This window comes from Theropithecus gelada, chromosome 20, assembly GCF_003255815.1.
Source record: "Theropithecus gelada isolate Dixy chromosome 20, Tgel_1.0, whole genome shotgun sequence".
Lineage (NCBI taxonomy): Eukaryota > Metazoa > Chordata > Mammalia > Primates > Cercopithecidae > Theropithecus > Theropithecus gelada.
In genome coordinates this window covers 54,916,883-54,942,359 of record NC_037688.1, presented here as the reverse complement: position 1 = coordinate 54,942,359, position 25,477 = coordinate 54,916,883, and the positions used below count along the sequence as shown (strand labels likewise).

The following is a 25,477-nucleotide window of genomic DNA, read 5'->3' as shown; positions in this document are numbered from 1 at the left end:
CTACGCCGCCGCCTTTTTCCGCAAGGAAGGAGAAGGCTCGTGTGGCCGCGGGAAGCTCAGTTTTTATTGAAGACAGTCTGGGAGAAGAGGGGGGCACCCCGGAAGACAGTGGGACGGTCGGAGACTGGGCCGCAGGCTTCGGCCGGGAAGTGGGCGGTGTCTGGGTGGGCGGGACCAGCGCCGGGGCGGGGCTACGGGCCCGGGCTGGTAGAACCTCCCCGTAGCCCGCGCGAGGGCGGCACCCACGGGGTTCCAGGGGGCGCTGGGCAGTGTGGGGCGCGGGGATTGGACAAGAGGCCGACTGAAGGCGGAGCCGAGGTAAGGCCGGGAGGGGCGTGGCCTCAAAGGGTGTCTGACTGCTCGCCCTGGGCCTGGCTCTGCTGCATCTGGGCCTGCATCTTCTCTAGCATCTCTTGCATGCGGCGCAGCTGTGCAGGGCGAGATTGCAGGCGGTGACCTGGCGAGGCCAGCGAGGGACCTGGGGCCTCTGTCGGGGGGAAGCGAGGTGCATGCTCACCTCTTCGTCTTTCTCGCGGATCAGCTTCTCGGTGTCCGCCAGAGGCAGCATGGGCAGCGGGATCTCCGTGGCGCTTTGGCGGGAAAGCTTACTGCGGGACAGTGGGAAGGGGACAGGAATCAGGAGCAGGGCCTGAGATTGTGGGTGAGGCCCAGGAGGCAGGGCCTGGGGCGAGGTTGGGGTCTAGGAGGCGGAGCCAGGTCCCTGAGGTTAGGGCCGGAGGCAAAGCCGGTGGGGAGAGAGGGAGAGGGAGAGAGGGAGGAAGGGAAAGAGGGAGGGAGGGAGAGAGAGGTCTGAGTGGTGAAGGCGGACTCACGGGTGGTGGGGACGGGGCCTCAGGGCAGGGTCTTGGGTGGGGCGGGACCTTGGAGGCTCCGAGACTGTCGGCCCCGGGTCTCACCTGCGGCTGGCTCTATCGCGAGCCCCAGGCCGGGCCAGGCTCTGTAGGCAGCGGGCCCGGTAGCCCTCGTAGAGCAGATCGTGCGTCACCTCTTTCAGGTCCTGCAGGTGTGTCTGCACCAGCATCCGTCGCAGGTTCAGGAAATCGCAGTGATGTGGGTTCTCCACTGGAGGTGGGGCGGCGCGGACCAGCGAACGTCAGGGAGTTTCGGGTCCCACCCACCCGTAGGGTCGGGTCAACAGGGAAGTTCTGCTGCCACTCTAGCGGAGGGTCCGCGGTCTGCAGCCCATGGAAAGGAGAACCCCTTTCCCCCTAGGATCCCCTGGGACCAAAGCCCACCCCAACTTCACATGTTGAGTGCGCCTGACCCAGAGGCCCCGGGCTCCTTGCTGGCCTTAGGAACCCTGCCTGGCCTCACTCACCCTCCACGGTCCCCCAGGAGTAGCGGCGTCCCCTCACCGGTCGCTTCCCGCCATCCCTCACCACCTCGCATGAACCCACGACTGCAAAAGGGATGCTTTCCTGGAGGGCAGGGGGCAGGGGTCACCGCTGGCCCACATGGCAGAAACTTTCTCTTTCCCAGCTTCAATCTCCACACCCACCTCCTCTGCTTCCTGCCCCTTTTTTTTTTTTTAAGACAGGGTCTCACTCCATTGCCCAGGCTGGAGTGTTCAAGTGATTCTCCTGCCTCAGCCTCCCGAGTGGCTGGAATTACAGGCGCCCGCCACCACACCTAGCTAATTTTTGTATTTTTAGTAGAGGCGGGGTCTCGCCATGTTGCCCAGGCTGGTCTCGAACTCCTGACCTCAGGGGATCCGCCTGCCTCAGCCTCCCAAAGTGCTGGGATTACAGACGTGAGCCACCGCGCCCAGCCTGCCTTCCTTCTTTGTCTCCCACACCTTCATCTCTGCATCCTGCCTCTTGAAGTCTTCATCTTCGTCAGAGTCACATTCAGGGAACTGGTAGATGTGGATCTCCTCCTCCTTCAACTGATCCCGGATCTCAGGGGAAACAGATACGGAGACAGTGTGAAACAGGCCACAATGACAGACATTGCATGACCAGAGACAGGGAGACACAGAGATACTGGGTGGTCAGAGACAGAAAGACATGAAAGACAGAGATGGGGAGAGATGGTCGTACAGGAAGACAAAAACAAAATCTCAGAGACATAGATGGTGAGAAACACAAGATTCTAATATGGGGCAGACATTAAGAGACCAGGAGAAGCCTGGGCAATATAGCTAGATCCCATCTCTACAAAAAAATATATATTTTTTGAAACAAGGTTTCACTCTATTACCCAGGGTGGAGTCCAGTGGCTCCATCTTGGTTCACTGCAGCCTCAACCTCACAGGCTCAGGTGATCCTCCCATCTCAGCCTCCTGAATAGCTGGGACTACAAGTGCACACCACCACACCTGGCTAATTTTTATATTTTTTGTCAAGATGGGGTTTTGCCATGTTGCCCTGGCTTGTCTTAAACTCTTCAGCTCAAGTAATCCACTGACCTCAGCCTCCCAAAGTGCTGGGATTACAGGTGTCTGCCACCATGCCCAGCCAAAAAAGTTAGCCGGGCATGGTGGTGCTCATCTGTAGTCCCTGCTATTCGATAGGCTGAGGCAGGAGGATCACTTGAGCCTACAAATTTGAGGCTGCAGTGAGCTATGATCTTGCCACTGTACTCAGCCTGGGCCACAGAGTGAGACTCTATCTAAAAAAAAAAAAAAAGAGAGAGGCTGAGAGATATATAAGCAGAAACAGTGGGAAAGGGCTCTGAAGACACGGGGTGGGGGCCAGATGGAAGTCACCATGTTCTTATGTCTATGCTCCCGCCCTCAAATAGGCCTTAGCCAGGCATCTAGCCCAGGGGCTGCATATCTAGCCTATTTTGAGCCTTCGGAGACATGGCTACGCTGGCTGGCAGCTTACCACCCACATTCTTCAGAAGCTTCTCCTACAATCTAGCCTGAGACACTATGCTCCAAAAAGGCCACTTTAAGATCAAAGAAGTCGGCCGGGCTCGGTGGCTCAAGCCTGTAATCCCTGCACTTTGGGAGGCCGAGACGGGCGGATCACGAGGTCAGGAGATCGAGACCATCCTGGCTAACATGGTGAAACCCCGTCTCTACTAAAAAATACAAAAAACTAGCCGGGCGCGGTGGCGGGCGCCTGTAGTCCCAGCTACTCAGGAGGCTGAGGCAGGAGAATGGTGAAAACCTGAGAGGCGGAACTTGCAGTGAGCCGAGATCACGCCACTGCACTCCAGCCTGGGCGACACAGCGAGACTCCGTCTCAAAAAAAAAAAAAAAAAAAAAAAGATCAAAGAAGTCTGAGCTGAAATCAGGTTTGGCCTCACTTGGGGTCAAAGGCCAGAGGTCATCACTCACACCTTCTGCTTGAGGGCCTGGGTTTCCTGGGGCATCAGGGCATCCGCTTTGCCAATGACTGGGATGATGTTGACTTTCTCGTGTACCGCCCGAAGGAAGGCCACATCTAGGGGCCGGAGCCTGCACCCAGGGATTGGTCAGTGCCCAGCCTCAGGGGGCAGAGACCCCCCAGCCCTCCCTAAATGCCCCAGCCCCCAGGATCCCCCCACCAGACCCCCGGCCAAAGGGTGAGATGAAGTAGAGGCAGCAATGGACACGGGAGTCCTGGATGTTCTTCCGGTTCAGGCCACTCTCATCCCTAAGGTACTGCTCAAACTGCTCCTCGATGAATTTCACCACGGGAAGCCAGCTGGGTGTGGGAAGAGGATGTGAGGTCAGAGATCAAAGGCCAGAGGGCAGGGGGCGAGGCTAGCCAGGACTGTGGGAATAGAACATCATTTCTTTGGCTCCCTCCAAAGACATTAAAGGGAACTGGTGGGGGCCTAGGCGAGTCATCAAGAAGCACAGAGACCCAGTGACCCTCTGAAACAGACACAACCTTTTGGAATAGGGAGCCAGCACAAACCAGCCCTGTAACTGACCCGTTGGTCTTCAGGGAGTCGCCACTGTGAGAGGCTGAGCCTCTGTCCCCTTCCCTCTTCCTCACCAGTCAGAGCAGTCCACTGAGTCCCCAAAGCCAGGCGTGTCCACAAGGGTTAGCTTCACTTTCACACCTCCTTCCTCGATCTCCACACCCCGGCGCTCAATGGCCAGGGTCTGTGTCAAGCGAGCTGTGGGAGGGGGGAGAGGTCAGGGATCCAGGAAGGCTCTGAGGCAAGATTAATTTCCTTTGTTAATATCACAGTTGCCTGCACCCATTTTCCAGGGGAGGAAAGTCTCAGAAAAAAGTAGTCAACTACCTGAGTCCCCAGATGGAAAAGACTAGGGTGTAACCTGGGGACAGGGGCCACTGCCTGGGGAGGGTGGGGAGGGTCTTACCACTGGCCTCTGGCACCTGGCGATCCTCATAGAGGTTGGTGAGGAAGAGGCTGTTGATGAGGGTGGATTTCCCTAGGCCTGACTCCCCTGTGGACAGAACAGGCCCAGCTGGTCAGGGGAGGGGACAACCAGGGTCTCCTAAGGGCATCCTCTCTGCAGTTCCCTCTCCAAAACCCCCCAGACCTGCCACCATTAGTGTGAAGTCAAACCCCTTCTTGACAGACTTGCGGTGCAGCTGGTTGGGGAGGGCAGCAAAACCCACGTACTCCTTGTCCTGTGGATGGGGGTGGACAATATGAGGCTGCTGGCAATGGCAGGCAGGGTCCCCAGGATCATTTGAGTTCCTGGGCTAGGAAGAGTCAGTGGGGTCTGGGGACCCTAGGCATAGGGGGCTGGGGGCCGAGATGCCTGGGTTTCTGGGCATAAGGACTCACCATGACTCCGCCAGCCATCACTGCACCTGCCGTCTCTCCCCACTTCCTCTGGTGGGGCAGGAAGCTGAGTGCGGCTAACGAGTGGGCGGGCAGAAGAGGCAGCTGAGATGCTCAAACTGGCCCAGTCCCAGAGAGGTGGGGAAGGCCAAGGCCAAGAATACCTGGGGTTATCACCTCCTGGACCCCTTTGCCCATCATCCCTCTATGCACCTTCAACCCCTCCATCTTTCACACATCTGGATTCCAAGTCCCACTGTAACTCCATTATCATGGTGAGACATGGGGTATGTGCAGAGAGGAAGGAAGCGGCTCCCTTTGTTAGCAAGTGAGATGAAGGTTTTGATGAGCTGATTAAAAACCAGTTCCCAGGACAGGCAAGGTGGCTCACGCCTGTAATCTCGGCACTTTGGGAGGCAGAGGAGGGAGGACTGCTTGAGCCAAGGAGCTCAAGACCACCCTGGGCAACAGAGGGATGTGCCCCTCTACCATCTCTACAAAAACTTTAAAAATTAGCCAGGCATGATGGTACAATCCTGTAGTCCCAGCTACTGGGGAGGCTGAGGTGGGAGGATTGCATGAGCCCAGGAGATCAAGACTGCAGTGAGCTGTGATCACACCACTAAACTCCAGCCTGAGCAACACAGCAAGACCCTGTTTCAAAAAAAGAAAAAGAAAAAAATTCTCATGGTTTAAGTGGACCAGAAGCCATGATGGGATTGGGAGTGGGTAAGGCCATCCATTTTCCAGCTAAGACAATGGATTCATAAAAGGACTCCAGGTCTTTGGAAACCACTGCCGGAGAGATTTTCCTTCAGAATCCTGGCCAAGGAACTCCGCTGCTCGAAATCCTTTAGGAACTCCCCAGTAACTCAGAGTCAAGTCTGAATTCTGGCCTGACTGCCAAAGCCTCCTTCAGCTGGCCTCATCACCCCATCTCTCACTCTTCCAAACATCCTTGGCTCTCTACCCACATTGAGCTTTTCCTTTTTCCGAATCAGTTAAACTCCTCCTCATCCTTCAAGTGTTTCTTTCCAAGGGCTCTGCCTCTATGCAATCTCCCCACCTACCATAGGCAGGGTCATTGTTCCTTCTTCAGATTCCCAGCACCAGGCTGGGCATGGTGGCTCATGCCTGTAATCCCAGCTCTTTGGGAGGCTGAGGTGGGTGGATCACTTGAGGTCAGGAGTTCAAGACCAGCCTGGCCAACATGGCAAGACCCTGTCTAGCAAAATACAAAAATTAGCAAGGCGTGGTGGTGTGTGCCTATAATTCCAGCTACTTGGGAATCTGAGGCAAGAAAATTGCTCGAACCCAGGACATGGAGGTTGCAGTGAGCTGAGATTGCACCGCTACACTCCATCCTGGACAACAGAGCAAGACCCTATCTCAAACAAACAAGGAAACAAATCTACCCCAGGACGGGTACGGTGGTTCACACCTGTTATCCTGGCACTTTGGGAGGCCGAGTTGGGCAGATCACGAGGTCAAGAGATCGTGACCATCCTGGCCAACATGGTGAAACTCCATCTCTACTAAAAATACAAACAATTAGCTGGGCATGGTGGCGTGTGCCTGTAGTCCCAGCTACTCAGGAGGCTAAGGCAGGAGAATTGCTTGAACCCAGGAGGTGGAGGTTGCAGTGAGCCAAGATCACGCCACTGCACTCCAGCCTGGTTACAGAGCAAGACTCCGTCTCAAAAAACAAAAACAAACAAAAATGCTACTTAATACCATCTAGGGACTGTTAAGAATCTGGAAACGGTAGCTGGGCGCAGTGGCTCACGCCTGTAATTCCAGCACTTTGGGAGGCCAGGGCAAGTGGATCACTTGAGTTCAGGAGTTGGAGACCAGCCTGGCCAACATGGTGAAACCCCCGTCTCTACTAAGAATACAAAAATTAGCCAGGTGTGGTGGTGCGTGCCTGTAATCACAGCTACTAGGGAGGCTGAGGCAGGAGAATTGCTAGAACCTGAGAGGCTAGGTTGCAGTGAGCCAAGATCCTGCCACTGCACTCCAGCCTGGGCGACAGGGCAAGACTCTATCTCAAAAAAATAAATAAATAGGCCAGGCGTGGTGGCTCATGCCTGTAATCCCAGCACTTTGGGAGGCCAAGTCGGGCAGATCACCTGTGGTCAGGAGTTCAAGACCAGCCTGACCGACATAGAGAAACCCTGACTCTACTAAAAATACAAAATTAGTCGGGCGTGGTGGCGCATGCCTGTAATCCCAGCTACACGGGAGCTGAAGCAGGAGAATCACTTGAACCTGGGAGGCGGAGGTCGTAGTGAGCCGAGATTGTGCCATCACACTCCAATCTGGGTGACAAGAGCAAAACTCTTTCTCAAATAATAAATAAATAAATAAATAAATAAATAAATAAATAAATAAGCAAAGGGCAGGGATCATGTTACCTCTCAGCACTCCACCACCGGCCTTCCTCCTGCATCTCTCACCAGGCTGAGCATCTCTATGGTCTTAGTTAAAATTCTGAACTCAGGCCGGGCACGGTGGCTCAAGCCTGTAATCCCAGCACTTTGGGAGGCCGAGACGGGCGGATCACGAGGTCAGGAGATCGAGACCATCCTGGTTAACACGGTGAAACCCCGTCTCTACTAAAAAATACAAAAAACTAGCCGGCCGGGGTGGCGGACGCCTGTAGTCCCAGCTACTCGGGAGGCGGAGGCAGGAGAATGGCCTGAACCCGGGAGGCGGAGCTTGCAGTGAGCTGAGATCCGGCCACTGCACTCCAGCCTGGGTGACAGCGCGAGACTCCGTCTCAAAAAAAAAAAAAAAATAAAATAAAATAAAATAAAATTCTGAACTCAGCAGGACATGGTGGTTCACACCTGTAATCACAGGATTTGGGGAGGCCAAGGCAGGCAGATCAGGAGGTCAGGAGATCGAGATCATGCTGGCCAACATGGTGAAACCCCGTTTCTACTAAAATACAAAAATTAGCTGGGTGTGGTGGCACATGCCTGTAATCCCAGCTACTCGGGAGACTGAGGCACAAGAATCGCTTGAACCCAGAAGGCGCAGGTTGCAGTGAGCCAAGATCGCACCACTGCACTCCAGCCTGACGACAGAGCAAGACTCTGTCTCAAAAAAAAAAAAAAAAAAAAAAAAATCTGAACTCCCACCCTCACTCCCCGCAAGTGTTTCCAGTGAGTTTCCAATTCCCGCCTATCCTTCAGAAAAATTGGTCTCCTTTTCTCCACACTCTCCATGCCATTAACCTGCTTTGGGTTCAGATCCTGATCAATTCTTCTCTGAGTTATTCAACAGCCTTTGACAGAATACCATGTTTAAAGGAAAAAAAAAAAAAAGTTGGGCCGGGCGTGGTGGCTCATGCCTGTAATCCCAGCACTTTGGGAGGCCGATCATGAGGCGGATCATGAGGTCAGGAGATCGAGACCATCCTGGCTAACATGGTGAAACCCCGTCTCTACTAAAAATACAAAAAATTAGCCGGGCATGGTGGCAGGTACCTGTAGTCCCAGCTACTCAGGAGGCTGAGGCAGGAGAATGGCGTGAACCCAGGAGGTGGAGCTTGCAGTGAGCTGAGACTGTGCCACTGCACTTCAGCCTGGGTGACAGAGCGAGACTCTCTCTCAAAAAAAAAAAAAAAAAAAAAAAAAAAGTTGGGCGTGATGGCTCATGCCTGTAATCCCAGTGCTTTGGGAGGCTGAGGTGGGAGGATTGCTTGAGGCTAGGAGTTCAGGAGCAGTCTGGTCAACATAGCAAGACCCGATCTGTATTAAAAAAATAAATAAAAAATGTAGGCCAGACAGTGGCTCACGTCTGTAATCTCTTTTTATTTATTTTTGAGACAGGGTCTCGCTCTGTCACCCATGCTTTAGTGTAGTGACACCACAATGACTCATTGCAGCCTCAAACTCCTGGGCTCAAGTGATCCTCCTGCCTCAACTTCCCAGCTAGCTGGGACAATAGTTGTGCATCACGATGCCCAGCTAATTTTTTTTTTTTTTTTTTTTTTGTAAAGACAGGATCTTACTGTGTTGCTCAGGCTGGTCTCAAACTCCTGGCCTCAAGTGATCCTCCCACCTCGGCCTCCCAAAGTGCTGGGATTATAGGTATGAGCCACTGCACCTGGCCTAATTTTTTTTTTTTTTTTTTTTTTTTTTTTTTATTGAGACAGAGTCTTGCTCTGTCGCCCAGGCTGGAGTGCAGTGGCACCATCTCAGCTCACTGCAAGCTCCACCTCCCAGCTTCATGCCATTCTCCTGCCTCAACCTCCTGAGTAGCTGGGACTACAGATGCCCGCCACCATGCCTGGGTAATTTTTTTGCATTTTTAGTACAGATGAGGTTTCACTGTGTTAGCCAGGATGGTCTCGATCTCCTGACCTCGTGATCCACCCGCCTTGGCCTCTCGAAGTGCTGGGATTACAGGCATGAGCCACCGCGCCCGGCCTTTTTCTTTTTCTTCTTCTTTTTTATTTATTTTTAAGACAGAGTTTCGGTGGGGCACGGTGGCTCACTCCTGTAATCCCAGCACTTTGGGAGGCTGAGGCAGGCGGTTCACCTGAGGTTGGGAGTTCGAGACCAGCCTAGCCAACATGTTGAAACCCTGCCTCCACTAAAAATACAAAAATTAGCCAGGCACGGTGGTGCATGCCTATAATCCCAGCTACTCGGGAGGCTGAGGCAGGAGAATCTCTTGAACCTGGGAGGCAGAGGTTGCACTGAGAAGAGATCAGCCATCGCACTCCAGCCTGGGGGACAAGAGTGAGACTTTGTCTCCAAAACAAAACAAAGACAGAGTTTCACTCTTGTCCCCCAGGCTGGAGTACGATGGCGCGATCTCAACTCACTTCAACCTCCGCCTTCCGGGTTCAAGCGATTCTCCTGCCTCAGCCTCCCAACTAGCTGGGATTACAGGCGCCTGCCACCATACCTGACTAATTTTTGTATTTTTAGTAGACTCAGAGTTTCACCATGTTGTTCAGGCTGATCTCGAACTCCTGACCTCAGGTGCTCTGCTCGCCTTGGCCTCCCAATCACTATCTTTCTATAACCCAATTTTAGTATTTATCCTTCTCGTACGCCTATATATATGTATACATACTGTTTATATTTATAAAAATAGGGTCACACTGTAACTTTGGAAACATGCTTTTGTCACTTCATTTTTTTTTTTTTAATTTGAGACAGAGTCTTGATCTCCTGACCTCGGACTCCCAAAGTGCTGGGATTATAGGCATGAGCCACTGCACCCAGCCTTTTTTTTTTTTTTTTTTGACAGGGAGTTTTGCTCTTGTTGCCCAGGCTAGAGTGCAATGGCGCGATCTTGGCTCACCACAACCTCTGCCTCCTGGGTTCAAGTGATTTTCCTCCTACCTCAGCCTCCCAAGTAGCTGGGATTACAAGCATGCACCACCAGGTTCGGCTAATTTTGTTTTGTATTTTTAGTAGAGATAGGGTTTCTTCATGTTGGTCAGGCTGGTCTCGAATTCCCAATTTCAGGTGATCCACCCACCTCAGCCTCCCAAAGTGCTGGGATTACAGGTGTAAGCCACCGTGCCAGGCCTGTTCTCTACATCTATCCATGATACATGCACATGTACATTATCTGTTTTTGTTTTTGTGTTTGTTATAGCTGGGGCTACAGGTGCGCACCACCACACCCAGTTAAGCTTTTTGATTTTTAGTAAAGACAAGATCTTGCTATGTTGCCCAGGCTGGTCTTGAACTCCTGAACTTATATAATCCTCCCTTCTTGATCTCCCAAAGTCCTGGGATTACAGCTGCTGCACCTGGCCCAGGAAGTTATATATTTGAAGCATTTCTACATATTAATGCCAGGCCAGGTGCAGTGGCAACAGAGCGAGACCCTGTCTCAAAAAAACGAAACAGTCCGGGCGCAGTGGCCACGCCTGTAATCCCAGCACTTTGGGAGGTCAACATGGGTGGATCACCTGAGGTCAGGAGTTCAAGACCAGCCTGGCCAACATTGCGACACCCCATCTCTACTAAAAAAAATACAAAAATTAGCCGAGCGTGGTGCCGCACACCTGTAATCTCAGCTACTCAGGAGGCTGAGGCAGGAGAATTGCTTGAACTCAGGAGGTGGAGGTTGCAGTGAGCTGAGATCATGCCACTGCACTCCAGCCTGGGCGACAGAGTAAGACTCTATCTCAAAAGAAAATTAAAAATAAAGATAAATAAAAATAAAACAAAAACAACAATAACAAAAAGAAAACGAATTGCCCTGCAGAAAAGGCTCTTGCAGCCGGGCATGGTGGCTCACGCCTGTAATCCCTGCACTTTGGGAAGCTGAGGAAGGCGGATCATGAAATCAGGAGTTAGACACTAGCCTGGTCAACAAAATGAAACTTCATCTCTACTAAAAATACAAAAATTAGCTGGGCATGGTAGTGCACTCCTGTAATTCCAGCCACTCGGGAGGCTAAGGCAGGAGAATTGCTTGAACCTGGGAGGTAGAGGTTGTGGTGAGCTGAGATGGTGCCACTGCACTCCAGCCTGAGCAACAGAGTAAGACTCTGTCTCAAAAAAAAAAAAAGAGGCCAGACGCGGTGGCTTAAGCCTGTAATCCCAGCACTTTGGGAGGCCGAGACGGGCGGATCACGAGGTCAGAAGATCGAGACCATCCTGGCTAACACGGTGAAACCCCATCTCTACTAAAAAAAAATACAAAAAACTAGCCAGGCGAGGTGGCGGGCGCCTGTAGTCCCAGCTACTCGGGAGGCTGAGGCAGGAGAATGGCGTGAACCCGGGAGGCGGAGCTTGCAGTGAGCTGAGATCCGGCCACTGCACTTCAGCCTGGGCGACAGAGCGAGACTCCGTCTCAAAAAAAAAAAGAAAAAAAAAGACTCTTGCTTGGTCATTGTGTTAAATGTAGAGTTTATATGAATTAACAGTGACACCATAGTCCATTTATGTGCTTAATTCCAACTAATTATGACGAATCATTCACACGATATTTGGGGCTTGTTTGCCTCGACAAAGGAAGGCAGTACCTTGAGTTTCATATAGGGCAGTGTGTGGTGGACAGGACAGCTCTCTTCCCATTTAGTAATTATTTAGTAATTTGGATTAGTTCTTTTTTTTTTTTTTTTTTTTTTTTTTTTTTTTTTTTTTGAGACAGGGTCTTGTTCTGTTGCCCAGGCTGGAATGTAGTAGTGCGATCATAGCTTACTGCAGCCTTGAACACCTGGGCTCACTTCTCCCTCCCAGGTAGCTGGGACTAGAGCTTTGCACCACCATCCCTGGCAAATTCTCTTTTTTTTTTTTTGAGTTGGAGTCTCGCTCTGTCACCCAGGCTGGAGTGCAGTGGCGCAATCTGGGCTCACTGCTGCATCCCCTCCCGGGTTCACGTGATTCTCCTGCCTCAGCCTCCCGAGTAGCGGGGACTATAGGCTCCCGCCACCACGCCCAGCTAATTTTTTGTATTTTTAGGAGAGAGGGTGTTTCAACGTGTTAGCCAGGATGGTCTCGATCTCCTGACCTCGTGATCTGTCCGCCTCGACCTCCCAAAGTGCTGGGATTACAGGCGTGAGCCACTGCACCTGGCCAAATAAGCTTACATTCTATCTTCATCTTTCACTGCTTTCCTAATACGTAAACTCACGGCACATTAAAACAGAACTATTCTCTATTTTCCTCTCTGAAAATAGGTCATAATCCATAGTCATCTTTGGATCTCAAGCTTCTAGCACACATTAGGTTTTCTTTTATTTTTATATTTTGAGACGGAGTCTTACTCTGTCGACCAGGCTGGAGTGCAGTGATCTCTGCTCACTGCAACCTCTGCCTCCAGGGTTCAAAGGATTCTCCTGCCTCAGCCTCCTGAGTAGCTGGGATTACAGGTGAGTGCCACCACACCTAGCTAATTTTTTTTATTTTTAGTAGAGACGGGGTTTCACCATGTTGGTCAGGCTGGTCTCAAACCCCTGACCTCACGATCTGCCCGCCTCAGCCTACCAAAATGATGGGATTGCAGGTGTGAGCCACCATTCCTGGCGGTTTTCTTTTCTTTTGAGACAGAGTTTTGTTCTGTTGCCCAGGATGGAATGCAGTGGTGTGATCTCAGCTCACTGCAACCTCCAGCTCCCAAGTTCAAGCAATTCTCCTGCCTCAGCCTCCCGAATAACTGGGATTATAGGCGCATACCACCACACCCAGCTAATTTTTGTGTTTTAGTAGAGATGGGGTTTCACCATGTTGGCCAAACTGGTCTCGAACTCCTGACCTCAGGTGATTCACTTGCCTCAGCCTCCCAAAGTGTGGGGATTATAGGCGTGAGCCACTGATCCCAGCCTAAGGTTTTCTTTTTCTTTCCTTTTCTTTTTCTGTTTTTTTTTTTTTTGTATCTTTGTATTTATTTATTTAATTTTATTTTTTCCTGAGGTGGAGTCTTACTCTGTCGCCCAGGCTGGAGTGCAGTGGCATGATCTCGGCTCACTGGAAGCTCTGCCTCCTGGGTTCATGCCATTCTCCTGCCTCAGCCTCCTGAGTAGCTGGGACTACAGGCGCCCACCACCATGCCCATCTACTTTTTTTGTATTTTTAGTAGAGATGGGGTTTCACCGTGTTAGCCAGGATGGTCTCGATCTCCTGACCTCGTGATCTGCCCACCTCGGCCTCCCAAAGTGTTGGGATTACAGGCGTGAGCCACAGCACCCGGCCCTGTATCTTTTTAGAGACAGGGTTTCACCATGTTGGCCAGACTGGTCTCAAACTCCTGACCTCATGTGATTCGCCTGCCTCGGCTTCCCAAAGTGTTGGGATTACAGATATGAGCCACTGCACCCGGCCGGGTCCATACAACTACCTTAACAGTCTTTCTCTCCTTTTTTTAGATGGGGTCTCGCTCTATTGCCCAGGCTGAAGTGCAGTGTCACAAACAGGGTTCACAGCAGCCTCTACCTCCTGGGCTCAGGTGATCCTCCTGCCTCAGTCTCCAGTGTAGCCAAGACCACAGATATGTGCTACCATGCACAGCTAAATTTTTGGTTTTTTGTAGAGACAAGGTCCACTTTTTTGCCCAGGCTGGTTTCGAACTACTGGACTCAAGTGATCCTCCCACCTTGGCCTCCCAAAGTGCTGGGATTACAGGCATGAGCCACTGGGCCCAGCCCGCTTTTTTTTTTTTATTATTATACTTTAAGTTCTAGGGTACATGTGCATAACGTGCAGGTTTGTTACATATGTATACTTGTGCCATGTTGGTGTGTCTCTTTTTTTTTTTTTTTTTTTTTTAGAGACAGGGTCTCGCTCTGTTGACCAGGATGGAGTACAGTGGCATGATCATGGCTCACTGCATCCTTGAAATTTCCAGGTTCAGGGAATCCTCCCAGTTGGGATTACAGGGGCAGGCCACCAGGCCCAGCTAAATTCTCTAATTTCAGTGATTTGTGTACTTGCTCCTTTAGACTGGTAGCTCTCCAAGGACAAATCTTGCAGGTGTTTCAACTCTTTATCCCCAACTGTTGGCTTAGCACTAAGATGCTAATAAATGTGAATTAATACACAAACCACAGTTACCCCCACCATCATTGGCAGAGGGGCTGAAGACACCTCCAGACACTCTCTCCACCCAAAAACCAAGCCCGCCCAGTGGGCGGATACTGGGATCTTGCTCCTGGGGACTGGGAACCTGGGAACACAGCTCCAGCCAGGGCCCCACCAGGATGGGAAACAGGGCTTGTTCTTCAGCCTCTCCCTGAGCCTGGCCTTTGTAGTGTTGCCGACCTGTCCGGAGTCTTTCTGGCCGCCTCTTTCTTTGTGTCTCTTTCTCTTTGTCTCTGCCCGTTTCGCTGACTGCCGTCTTTTGTTCCTCTGCTCCTGGGCTTGTTTCTCCCCAGGCTCCCAGCCTCTTCTTACTGCTCCTCGGACTCTGCGTCAATGACTTTATCTCTTATCCGTTCCTACGTCTCTTTGTCTCTAGCGGCCAATCTTTGGCTCCCTGTATTTTTGGTCAGCTGCTGTCCCTCGGTCTCTCTCTGCCCTTGCGTCCTCTGTGACTCAAGGCTCTGATGTGAGTCTCTGGCTCAGGGTCTCTGTTCCGGGCCCCAGGTCTAATTCCATTTCCCCAGCAGCATTTACCCGGTGTCTGCCTCTAGCCTCTGCTCTTGCCTCGGTCTCCCCAGCCCAGCCCCCATTCCACCCCCACCCCCACCCCGGGCTCTAGGCCTCTCGGACCAGCCCCGCTTTGTTTCCCATGTCTCGGCGCCCCGCCCCGCCCCGTCTGGGGTCTCCGCCGCCCTTTGTCTGCCTTGGTCTCTCCCCCACCCCCTTCCCCGAGTCCGTCTTTGGATCCCTCTTTCTTTGTCTCTCCCAGGCCGGGGTGGCTGGCGCAGTCGGCCGGCCCCGGAGGTCGGCGCGGGTGGCCGGAGACACACAGCCACAATTGCGAAAAGCCTCGGGCCTCATGACCCAGCTGCAGCCCAGGAGGCACACGGTTAATACCACCGAGTTCGGGCCGCCGTCCTCGGCTTAGAGTAGCCCTTGGGCCGCACGCTGCCGCCCGCGGGCCACCGAGCTCCCGCCGACGCGGGCGACCCCCACAGGCGCGCAGCTCCTCCAAGGTCCTAGAGCGGCTCCGTGCGGCCCCGCGCTTCCGCTTCCCGTCCCCGCCCCCGGCGGCCGCCCCCGGGACGGCTGGGTCCGAGCCCCCTCCTGGCTTGGCGCGGAGCCCGCATCCCGGAGCCGCTGGCGGCTCGGGCACCCGCACCCCGCTGAGGAGCTCCGGAGGGCGCCAGGGTGGCGGAGCCGGCGTCGGCCGGCAAGGTGAGAGCGGCGGCTGCGCGCCGAGAGGAGCAGCAGGTGCAGGGGCGGCCGGCGGCGCGGGCGGGGGGCACCCGGAGCCGCGCCCGTACCTGGGACCCGACGCCACCCGGTGCCAGCGCTGGCCGGCAGAGGGCAGCGGCAGGGCGCCGCGGGCCACACATGGCTGTATGACCGCGGGATGCTGTCTGTCCTCTTCCTCAGGGCGGCGTGCCGGCGATGGAGCGCGCGGTAGAGCCCTGGGGCCCGGATCTCCACGGCCAGGAGGAGAGGGAGCCGCTGAGAGGCGCCCGCACAGGTGAGGGCCTCGGCCGTGCGCCACCACGGACAGGTAACGGCCGGTGGGGACTGCGATGCTTGGCTTTGGCCGGCCGAGATGCAGGAAGATCGGACGTGAGCTGTGCCTCCGGGGAGAAAGGGGGAGGGGAGCAAACACCGAGGGAGGGAGCGGAGCTTTCCGAACACCTACTGTGCACCAGGCCGGGAGGGGCTCTTCACGGCCTCTGCCCCCTCCCCCACGGCCTTTCTCGTCCTCTCTGCCTCTGCCCTACTTCAGGTTTCATTCTGTTTTATCCTGGCAATTGCAGTAGCCTCCTCTCTGCCCCTTTCTCTCCACTGATGCATTCTGCCGCCAGATTGATCTAAGTCCAGATATAATCCTGTGTCTCTTCTGGAAAACCTTCCCTAGCGTCCCCTTGTCTCCTAATTAAAAGCCTTAGCTAGTGTCCAATCCAAACCGTGCGTGCTCAGGCTAGTGCCAACATCCTTTGACACCTTATCTTCCATTCCACTCCATTATTTTCTCTTCGCTCTGCCGTAATGCCAGTTCCTACTTCCTTATCTCCTATCTCTCTTGTGACAACATAGTTATTCTGAACCCACAATTATAACCATTGATACTTTATCTTATCTCTCCTACCACCCTAAGCTTCTTGAGGAAGGGATGTGTGCCTGGGTTCTCTCAGGTACACACAGGATAACTGATGTAATAAATTACTGAATGGGCTAATATAATAAGATAATAATAGCAAATACTAGGTTTTCAAAATAGACAGTATAATGCAGGGATTAACATGGGATTGAGTGTCAGACAGACCTTAAGACACCAGGCTTTGCTACTTTTTTTCTTTTTTTTTTTTGGCGACAGGGTCTCACTGTGTCACCCAGGCTAGAGTGGCACAATCACAGCTCACTGCAGCCTACACCTCCTGGGCTCAAGTGATCCTCCTACCTCAGCCTCCCAGTAGCTGGGACCACAGGTGCGCACCACCATGTCCAGCTAATTTTTGTATTTTTTTGTAAAGATGGGGTCTCACCATGTTGCCCAGGCTGGTTTCTAACTCCTGGGCTTAAGTGATCCACCCACCTCGGCCTCCCAAAGTGCTAGGATTACAGGTGTGAGCCACCTTGCTGGCCTGGCTTTGCTACTTTCTAACCTTTCTAACCTCCAGCAAAGGGACTTAAATTCTCTGAGTCTTTCCATGCCTGTAATATGGGGATATTCATAGTGTTATAGTATTGTTTGCAAGGATTGAATACTAATGCTGAGTTCGGTGAATGGCATACATTAAGGGCCCAGTTAAGTTTTTATTGAGAGGCACAGATAGTAAGTGCACCAGAGGTTGACAGGAGACAGATTGGGGTTCCTGTGACCACAGATTGTCAAGGGAGTCTTCCTGGAGAGGTTGCTGTCAAAGATAAGGACTGAGCCAAAGGGGAGGGTCTACAACTTCCTTTTCTTTCCTCAGGTCTAGGGAGTGAGAACGTGATTTCCCAGCCGAATGAGTTCGAACATACCCCACAGGAAGATGGCTTGGGGTTCAAGGAAGAAGAAGATTTGGCCCCAGATCATGAAGTAGGAAATGCCTCTCTCAAACCTGAAGGCATCCAGAACTGGGATGACTTATGGGTCCAGAGAGAGGGTCTAGGAAAGCCTCAGCCTCAGGACAGAGGCCCCCGGCTCCTGGGGGAACCACGCTGGGGCCAGGCTAGTAGTGATCGGGCCGCTGTGTGTGGTGAGTGTGGCAAGAGCTTCAGGCAGATGTCAGATCTGGTGAAACACCAGCGGACCCACACGGGGGAGAAACCCTACAAGTGTGGGGTCTGTGGCAAGGGCTTTGGGGATAGCTCTGCCCGGATCAAACACCAGCGGACTCATAGTGGGGAGAAGCCCTATAGAGCCCGGCCACCAGCCCAGGGTCCCCCAAAGATTCCTCGGTCCCGGATCCCTGCTGGTGAGCGCCCCACTATCTGTGGTGAATGTGGCAAGAGCTTCCGGCAGAGTTCTGACCTGGTGAAACACCAGCGGACACACACTGGTGAGAAGCCCTACAAGTGTGGCATATGTGGCAAGGGCTTTGGTGACAGTTCCGCCCGCATCAAGCACCAGCGGACACACCGGGGGGAGCAGCCCCCCCCGACCAGTGGTGCCCCGACGGCAGCCATCTCGGGCAGCCACAGCAGCTACCCAGGGACCAAAGGCCCAGGACAAGCCATATATCTGCACTGATTGCGGCAAAAGGTTTGTGCTCAGCTGCAGCCTCCTGAGTCACCAGCGCAGTCACTTGGGGCCCAAGCCCTTTGGCTGTGATGTGTGTGGAAAGGAGTTTGCCCGGGGATCCGACCTGGTGAAGCACCTGCGGGTACACACGGGTGAGAAGCCCTACCTCTGCCCAGAGTGCGGCAAGGGTTTCGCGGACAGCTCCGCCCGAGTCAAACACCTCCGCACCCACAGTGGCGAGAGGCCCCATGCCTGCCCGGAATGCGACCGTACCTTCAGCCTCAGCTCTACCCTTCTTCGCCACCGCCTCACTCACATGGAGCCCCAGGACTTCAGCTTCCCAGGCTATCCCCTACCTGCTCTGATCCCCAGCCCACCCCCACCTCCTCTGGGCACCAGCCCCCCGCTGACACCTCGAAGTCCCTCACACTCTGGTGAGCCTTTTGGCCTGCCTGGCTTGGAGCCGGAGCCTGGGGGCCCACAGGCCGGGGAGCCACCCCCACCACTGGCGGGCGACAAGCCCCACAAGTGCCCTGAGTGTGGCAAGGGCTTCCGCCGAAGCTCTGACCTGGTGAAACACCATCGTGTGCACACAGGGGAGAAACCCTACCTCTGTCCTGAATGCGGCAAGGGTTTTGCTGACAGCTCAGCCCGAGTCAAGCACCTCCGCACCCACCGTGGTGAACGGGCCCGGCCACCACCACCATCCACTCTCCTGCGGCCACATAACCCACCTGGCCCAGTACCCACAGCCCCTCGACCCCGAGTTCGGGCCCAGCCTTCTGGACCCAGCCAGCCCCACGTGTGTGGCTTCTGTGGGAAGGAGTTCCCCCGAAGCTCAGATCTGGTCAAACACAGGCGTACACACACAGGGGAGAAGCCATACAAGTGTGCAGAGTGTGGCAAGGGTTTTGGTGACAGTTCTGCCCGCATCAAGCACCAACGTGGGCACCTGGTCCTGAGGCCCTTTGGGATAGGGGATGGTAGGGCAAGGCCCCTCAAGCAGGAGGCACCAACAGGACTGGAATGACAGGTCCAGGGAGGGTGGAGGCCCAGGAGACCAAAGGGAGGGGCTCTGCTGCTTAGCAAAGAAAGGGCCTGGGAGGTGGTGGGAGGGAGAAGGAAGGGAAGAAAGGGGAGGAAGGAGAATAGATAGAAATAGGGATTGGAGAGAGTGACCTTGAAGCTCAGGAAACTGTCCTGGCTGGGCCCAGTCAGGATCTTGCCAGGACGGGCTATACCCCTGGCTTCTAGAAGACTGCCTAGCACACAGTAGGCATTCGATACTTGTTGAATAAATAAACTGGCTTTCACCTGAGGACTCAACCCTGAATTCCTGCTGCCTCATCTGTTAAGAACTGACACTTTCCCCTTGCTGGGCAGGTAGTACACACCTGTAATCCCAGCACTTTGGGGGGATGAGGTGGGAGAGTCACTTGAGCCCAAAAGTTTGAGGCTGCAGTAAGCTGATTGCACCACTGATGCCTCCCAACCTTGCTCTGGGAGACCAACGCCTGAACCAGGGTTTGTTTACCTTCTGAGCTGCAGTGATGGGGCTTCTGGAATTTAAGGTAATGGGATGAGGCAGGGGTATCTTGATCATCAAGATGGGGCAAATACTGCTCTGTGGTATGGTGGTACCCACCCCTATGGAGGGGCACTCTTGGACAGAGCCCAGACCTTTGTGCCCTGGAGGGAGCCAACCCACCCTGACATGGAGACACTGGCAGAATAGACCAGAGACAGAAGGTGCACTCATGGTATCCAGCCTGGATGCCAAGCCCCAGTCCTGGTGGATAGCAGAGGCCAGCTGGCTGGGAGAAGGGCAGGACGCTCTGAGGCCTGGCAGCCACATTTCCATGTGTCTCTACCAATAAACGGCTTCTCGTCTGAGGCTTGGACTGTGTGTGTGTACACACAGGCATGAAAAAGGTGGAGAGGGGTGTCTGCGGGCAAAATTCAAACTGTAAATTTTGTATGGTTCCCTTGCTCTGTTTGAGCCCATTAAATAAAGAGGTTGTCTTGGCGTAGTCAGCGGCTTTCTGGCTCCGACGTCTGGTTCAAAAACGGCCGCCAGCTGCATCAGCCGATGCCCCGCCTGAGGTCTGGCTGCCCGCAGGCACTACCTACGCCACAGCATCCAGCGCGACCCTAAAAAGGAAAACCGCGCGGCACTCCAGAGGGAAGGCAGCGAGGAGGAGGAGGAGGGGGCGTGCGGGGGGCGCTGTTGCTATGGCGACGGCTGTCGGCGGGAGGCGGCCCACAGGTCTGGAACCTCCGTGGAAAGCCCGGACGCCGGCGCGCCGCCCACCGGGACCTGGGAAACCCGACATCCGAGACCCTTTTTATGCGTGGGCAAAAGAGTCATTCGGCTGCACGGCCCAAAGGGAGGGCAAATAGAGTGCTCCTTCACCCCCAAAAAAGCCCGCCGGATTTCCCACCGCCCTGCGGGGCCTCGGAAGCACGTCTGCAATCCCTCGCGTTTTGAGAACCACTGGCCAGATCGGCCAGAGATTAAAGAAAAAAAAAGTCCAGGGCGATTCTCCCCTCTGAGCAATGAAGGCAACGAAATACAGGCTCTCAAGTTGCCGTCCCCCGCTCTCCCCGATCTCCGTGCGGGAAGAATCCCTGGACGGGTTCTCGCGAGATCGTAAGCACGGGCCTGGCTTCCCCAGAAACGGACCAGGGCTGGCTGCAGTGCGGCTCCTCCTGCTCCGCCCGCGCTTTCCAAATTGCTGGGCTCTCAAAACCCTAGAACCCTGCGTTCGGGGCTGGGGCTCTTGATGGCCTGAGGGGAGCTCTTTGGGGCTTCTAGAAGTTCCTTCTTCCTGGTTTTCCTAGCTCCCCTCCCTACCAGTGTGCCCTCCAAGCCGACCTTCAGTGAACTTTCTTTTCTTTTTTTTTTGAGACGGAGTCTCTCTCTGTCGGCCAGGCTGGGGTGCAGTGGCGCGATCTCCGCTCACTGCAACCTCCGCCTCCCGGGTTCAAGCGATTCCCCTGCCTCAGTCTCCTGAGTAGCTGGGATTACAGGCGCGCGCTACCACGCCCGACTAATTTTTGTATTTTTAGTAGAGACGGAGTTTCACCATGTTTATCAGGCTGGTCTCGAACTCCTGACCTCGTGATCCGCCCACCTCAGCCTTCCAAAGTGCTGGGATTACAGGCGTGAGCCACCACGCCTGGCCACTTTCTTTTCTTGATTTCTTTCTTTCTTTTTTTTTTTTTTTTTTGAGACGGAGTCTCACTCTGTCGCTTAGGCTAGAGTGCAGTGGCAGGATCTTCGGCTTACTGCAACCTCCGCTCGGGTTCAAGCGATTCTCCTGCCCCAGCCTCCCTAGTAGCTGGGATTAAGCCACCACGCCCAGATAATTTTTTTTATTTTTAGTAGGGACGGGATTTCACCATGTTGGCCAGGCTGGTCTCGAGCTCCTGACCTCAGGTGATCTGCCCGCCTCTGCCTCCCAAAGTGCTGGGATTTATAGGCGTGAGCCACCGTGCCTGGCCTGCTTTCTAAAATTACATCTGGCCATGTCACTCCCCCATTAAAACCCCACTGGATCACCTCTACATGCTGTCCCTAAAGCCTAACTTTCATTGGCACTCAAGCCCTTCCACTTGTGTAGTTTCAGCCCTGGGCTCCTTAAATGTGGTTTCCTTTACTTGGAATGCTCCTCCACCACTACCCACCTCTTGTTAATCTCCTCTGTCAAAACACCTCAAGCACTACTTCCTCCAAGAAGCCTACTCTGACCCTCCAGCCTGGGTTAGTTAGAATCCCCTTCTCTGAGCAACCCCCCTCTCTGAGCACCTAACACATGAAGAGCTTCTTGAGGGTAATTAGTTACTCACTCAACAGCTGCACCTGTTGTGTGCTGTGTACTGGGATAGAAAGATAAAGACAAAGTCCCTGACCTGTTTTTATGCGGGAGATAGACATTGAACAAATAATTACAAGTGAGGTGAGAAATGTCCAGCAAACCTATGAGCAGGAGAGAATCCTCTGTGATCCAAAGGCCTCTCCATGCCAGGTGCGGTGGCTCAGGTCTGTCATCCCAGCATTTTGGGAGGTTGAGGCAGGAGGCCAGGAGGCCAGGAGTTCGAGACCAGACTGGGCAACATAGTTAGACATCTCTACAAAAAATACAAAAATTAGGTGGAACGCACCTGTAGTCCCAGCAACTCAAGAGGCTGAGGTGGGAGGATCGCTTGGGCCCAGGAAGTTGAGGCTGCAGTGAGCCATGATCACTCCAGTGCACTCCATTCTGGGCAAAAGAGTGAGATCCTGTCTCCAAAAAACAAAAACGACTCCTGCCACCACCAAAAAATACTGTAGTCCCAGCTACTCGGGAGGCTGAGGCAGGAAGATCGCTTGAGCCTGGGAGGTGGAGGTTGCAGTGAGCTGTGACGGCACACTGCACTCCAGCCTGGGGGACAGAGTGAGACCCTGTATCAAAAAACAAAAAAACAAAAAAACATATATATATGTATCAAACAAACAAACAAACAAAATATTGTATCCAGGCTGGGCACAGTGGCTCACGCCTATAATCCCAACACTTTGGGAGGCCAAGGCAGGTGGATCACTTGAGGTCAGGAGTTCAAGACCAGCCTGGCCAACATGGAGAAACCCTGTCTCTACCAAAAATATAAAAAAATTAGTTGAGTGTGGTGGTGCACACCTGTAATCTCAGCTACTTGGAGGCTGAGGCAGGAGAATCCCTTGAACTTGGGAGGTGGAGGTTGCAATTGAGTCAAGATCGTGCCACTGCACTCCAACCTAGGTGACAGAGTGAGACTCCATCTCAAAAAAAAAAAAAAAAAAAATTGTATCCTGAGACGCCTTCCCTGCCTGCATTAAAGAAGCCCCTGTTACCACAGCCGCTCTCTGTTGGATCATCTTGTCAGATTTCCCTCGTTGCACCTATTATTATCTGATATTATCTTCCTTATTTACATGTTTACATTTTTTTTTTTGCACCCTTAGTAGTGCCACAAGAGCCAAGAGTTTTATGTTTTGTTCACTACTACATCTCCCATACCTAGAATGGTGACAGGTACATAGGACTCAATAAATACTCAGAGAGGCTGGGCGTGGTGGCTCAAGCCTTTAATTCCAGCACTTTGGGAGGCCGAGGCGGGTGGATCACGAGGTTGGGGTTTGAGACCAGCCTGGCCAACATGGTGAAACCCTGTCTCTACAAAATATACAAAAATAGCCGGGTGTGGTGGTGTGTGCCTGTAATCCCACCTACTTGGGAGGCTGAGGCAGGAGAATCACTTGAGCCTGGGAAGCGGAGGTTGCAGTGAGCCTAGACTGTGCCATTGCACTCCAACCTGGGTGACAGAGCAAGACTCCATCTCAAAAAAAAAAAAAAAAAAAAATACTCAGAGAATGAACACAATAAAGTGGCTTTTGGGGATCCTATGTGTGAGTATCCAGGCATTTGATTCCTTTTCCTAGCTCTGCGAAAGAGCCAACTTTATAACTTAATTCCTGAGAGGTAATTTGGTGCAATAGAAGAGCACAAGCTTTGCATCTGCTGCTTGCCAGCTGTGTGACTTTGAGCAAATTACTCAACTTCTCTAAGCTTCAGTTTCCTCTTTTGTCCAATGGAGATATTATTGATCCCAACAAGGCTGTTGTAAAGAGACAACATAGGACTTGTAAGCACTTATTGAATGTTATTTCTCTTTTCCTTCATGATTTCTGAATCTTAGTTGCCCCATTCATAAAATGGGAGACTTGCATATCTGCTTTTTCCTTTTTAAATTTAATTTATTTTTTATTTTATTTTTATTTTTTGAGACAGAGTCTCACTCAGTCACCCAGGCTGGAGTGCAGTGGCGCGATTACAGCTCACTGCAAGCTCCACCTCCCGGGTTCACGCCATCCTCCTGCCTCAGCCTCCCCAGTAGCTGGGACTATAGGCGCCCACCACTGCGCTCGGCTAATTTTTTTGTATTTTTAGTAGAGACGGAGGTTTCGCCGTGTTAGCCAGGATGGTCTCGATCTCCTGACCTTGTGATCCACCCGTCTCTGCCTCCCAAATGCTGGGATTACAGGCGTGAGCCACCTCGCCCGGCTAATATCTGCTTTTTCAAGCGAAGTCGCTATTTTTCAAAGGAAGTGGAATTTGTATATTTTCATATAAAATATATTTTTATATTAAATATCCCAATTTATTTTTTTTTCTTGAGACAGAGTTTCGATCTTATTGCCCAGGTTGGAGTGCAATGGCGCGCGATCTCGGCTCACTGTAACCACTGCCTCCCAAGTTCAAGTGATTCTCATGCCTCAGCCTCTGGAGTAGCTGGGATTACAGGCGTGCACCACCACGCTGGGCTAATTTTTGTCTTTTTAGTAGAGATGGGATTTCACCATGTTGATCAGGCTGGTCTCGAAATCCTGACCTCAAGTGATCCACCAGCCTCCGCCTCCCAAAACGCTGGGATTACAGGCAGGAACCACCGCGCCCGGCCTTGAAATGATTTTTTTTTTTTTTTTTTTGAGACGGAGTCTCGCTCTGTTGCCCAGGCTGGAGTGCATTAGTGAGATCTTGGCTCACTGCAAGCTCAGCCTCCCAGGTTCACGCCATTCTCCTGCCTCAGCCTCCTAAGTAGCTGGGACTACAGGCGCCCGCCACCACGCCCGTCTAATTGTTTTTGTATTTTGTTTTTTTGTTTGTTTGTTTTTTTGTTTTTTTTTTTTGAGGCGGAGTCTCCCTCTGTTGCCCAGGCTGGAGTGCAGTGGCCGGATCTCAGCTCACTGCAAGCTCCGCCTCCCAGGTTTACGCCATTCTCCTGCCTCAGCCTCCGGAGTAGCTGGGACTACAGGCGCCCGCCACCTCGCCCGGCTAGATTTTTGTATTTTTTAGTAGAGACGGGGTTTCACCGTGTTAGCCAGGATGGTCTCGATCTCCTGACCTCGTGATCCGCCCGTCTCGGCCTCCCAAAGTGCTGGGATTACAGGCGTGAGGCACCGCGCACGGCCGAAACGATTTTTTTTAAAGTAAAAATACCCTAAGGCCCAAACAAGGTACCCCTGTGGACTGGATTTAGCTTTGGGCTGTTGTCCACCTAGGCTACTGGTTGTCAGGGATGCTATGACATCTTTACTGTGTAACTTAGGCAGATCAGTTTACCTCCCTGAACTTCAGTGAGCTAATCTGTAAAATGGATCAGGACCCATCGCTGTGCCGATCAAATGAGACCAGGTGTGTAAGACGCTGAACAGCGCTGGCGCATGGTAAGCACCCCACGCATGACGCGACAGCGGTAGCTTGGGTGGATGTTGATTTGGTTAGGATGTATTCAAGGAGCAAGATATCCCAGAGGCCAGCGGAATAGGCGACGCCGAGAAAGAAGGAGAAAAGACGGCAGAGGAGATAGAAAGAGGGAATGGAAGAAGTGAGCAGGCAGCAGGGTCCGCCCTCCAGGCGAGGCGCCAGCGAGAGGCCCAGGCCGGGGAGGGAGCGCACGTGGCCTAGTT

The 25,477-nt window shown here is 53.0% G+C and overlaps 2 protein-coding genes across 2 annotated transcripts; one reads left to right on the top strand and one right to left on the bottom strand.

Annotated features, from left to right (window-relative positions):
* Positions 1 to 42: 42 nt before the first annotated feature.
* On the bottom strand, positions 43 to 14,816 carry SEPT1 (septin 1). Its single transcript, XM_025370044.1, has 13 exons — positions 14,454 to 14,816; positions 4,930 to 5,210; positions 4,720 to 4,793; positions 4,469 to 4,559; positions 4,286 to 4,372; positions 3,954 to 4,077; positions 3,522 to 3,656; positions 3,310 to 3,427; positions 1,817 to 1,918; positions 1,340 to 1,439; positions 918 to 1,083; positions 518 to 608; positions 43 to 428 (listed from the first exon to the last, which is right to left on the bottom strand). The coding sequence occupies exons 2-13, from the start codon at positions 4,988 to 4,990 to the stop codon at positions 342 to 344; spliced, it is 1,236 nt and encodes a 411-aa protein (XP_025225829.1). The 5' UTR covers positions 4,991 to 5,210; positions 14,454 to 14,816; the 3' UTR covers positions 43 to 341.
* ZNF48 (zinc finger protein 48) lies at positions 228 to 20,018 on the top strand. The gene is given in 4 exon segments (XM_025370043.1): positions 228 to 318; positions 15,693 to 15,786; positions 17,237 to 17,898; positions 17,900 to 20,018. Coding segments are annotated over 3 exon segments (1,860 nt in total). The 5' UTR covers positions 228 to 318; positions 15,693 to 15,707; the 3' UTR covers positions 19,019 to 20,018.
* Positions 20,019 to 25,477: the final 5,459 nt, after the last annotated feature.

Bases quoted from the DNA above. Each gene is read 5' to 3' on its own strand.
- SEPT1 (XM_025370044.1), bottom strand. From the start codon at position 4,990: ATGATAATGGAGTTACAGTGGGACTTGGAATCCAGATGTGTGAAAGAT. The intron at 4,794-4,929 runs GTGCATAGAGGG...CCCACTCGTTAG, and splicing joins GAAAGATGGAGGGGTTGAAG to CCGCACTCAGCTTCCTGCCC. The intron at 3,428-3,521 runs GTCTGGTGGGGG...CCCTGGGTGCAG, and splicing joins ATCTCACCCTTTGGCCGGGG to GCTCCGGCCCCTAGATGTGG.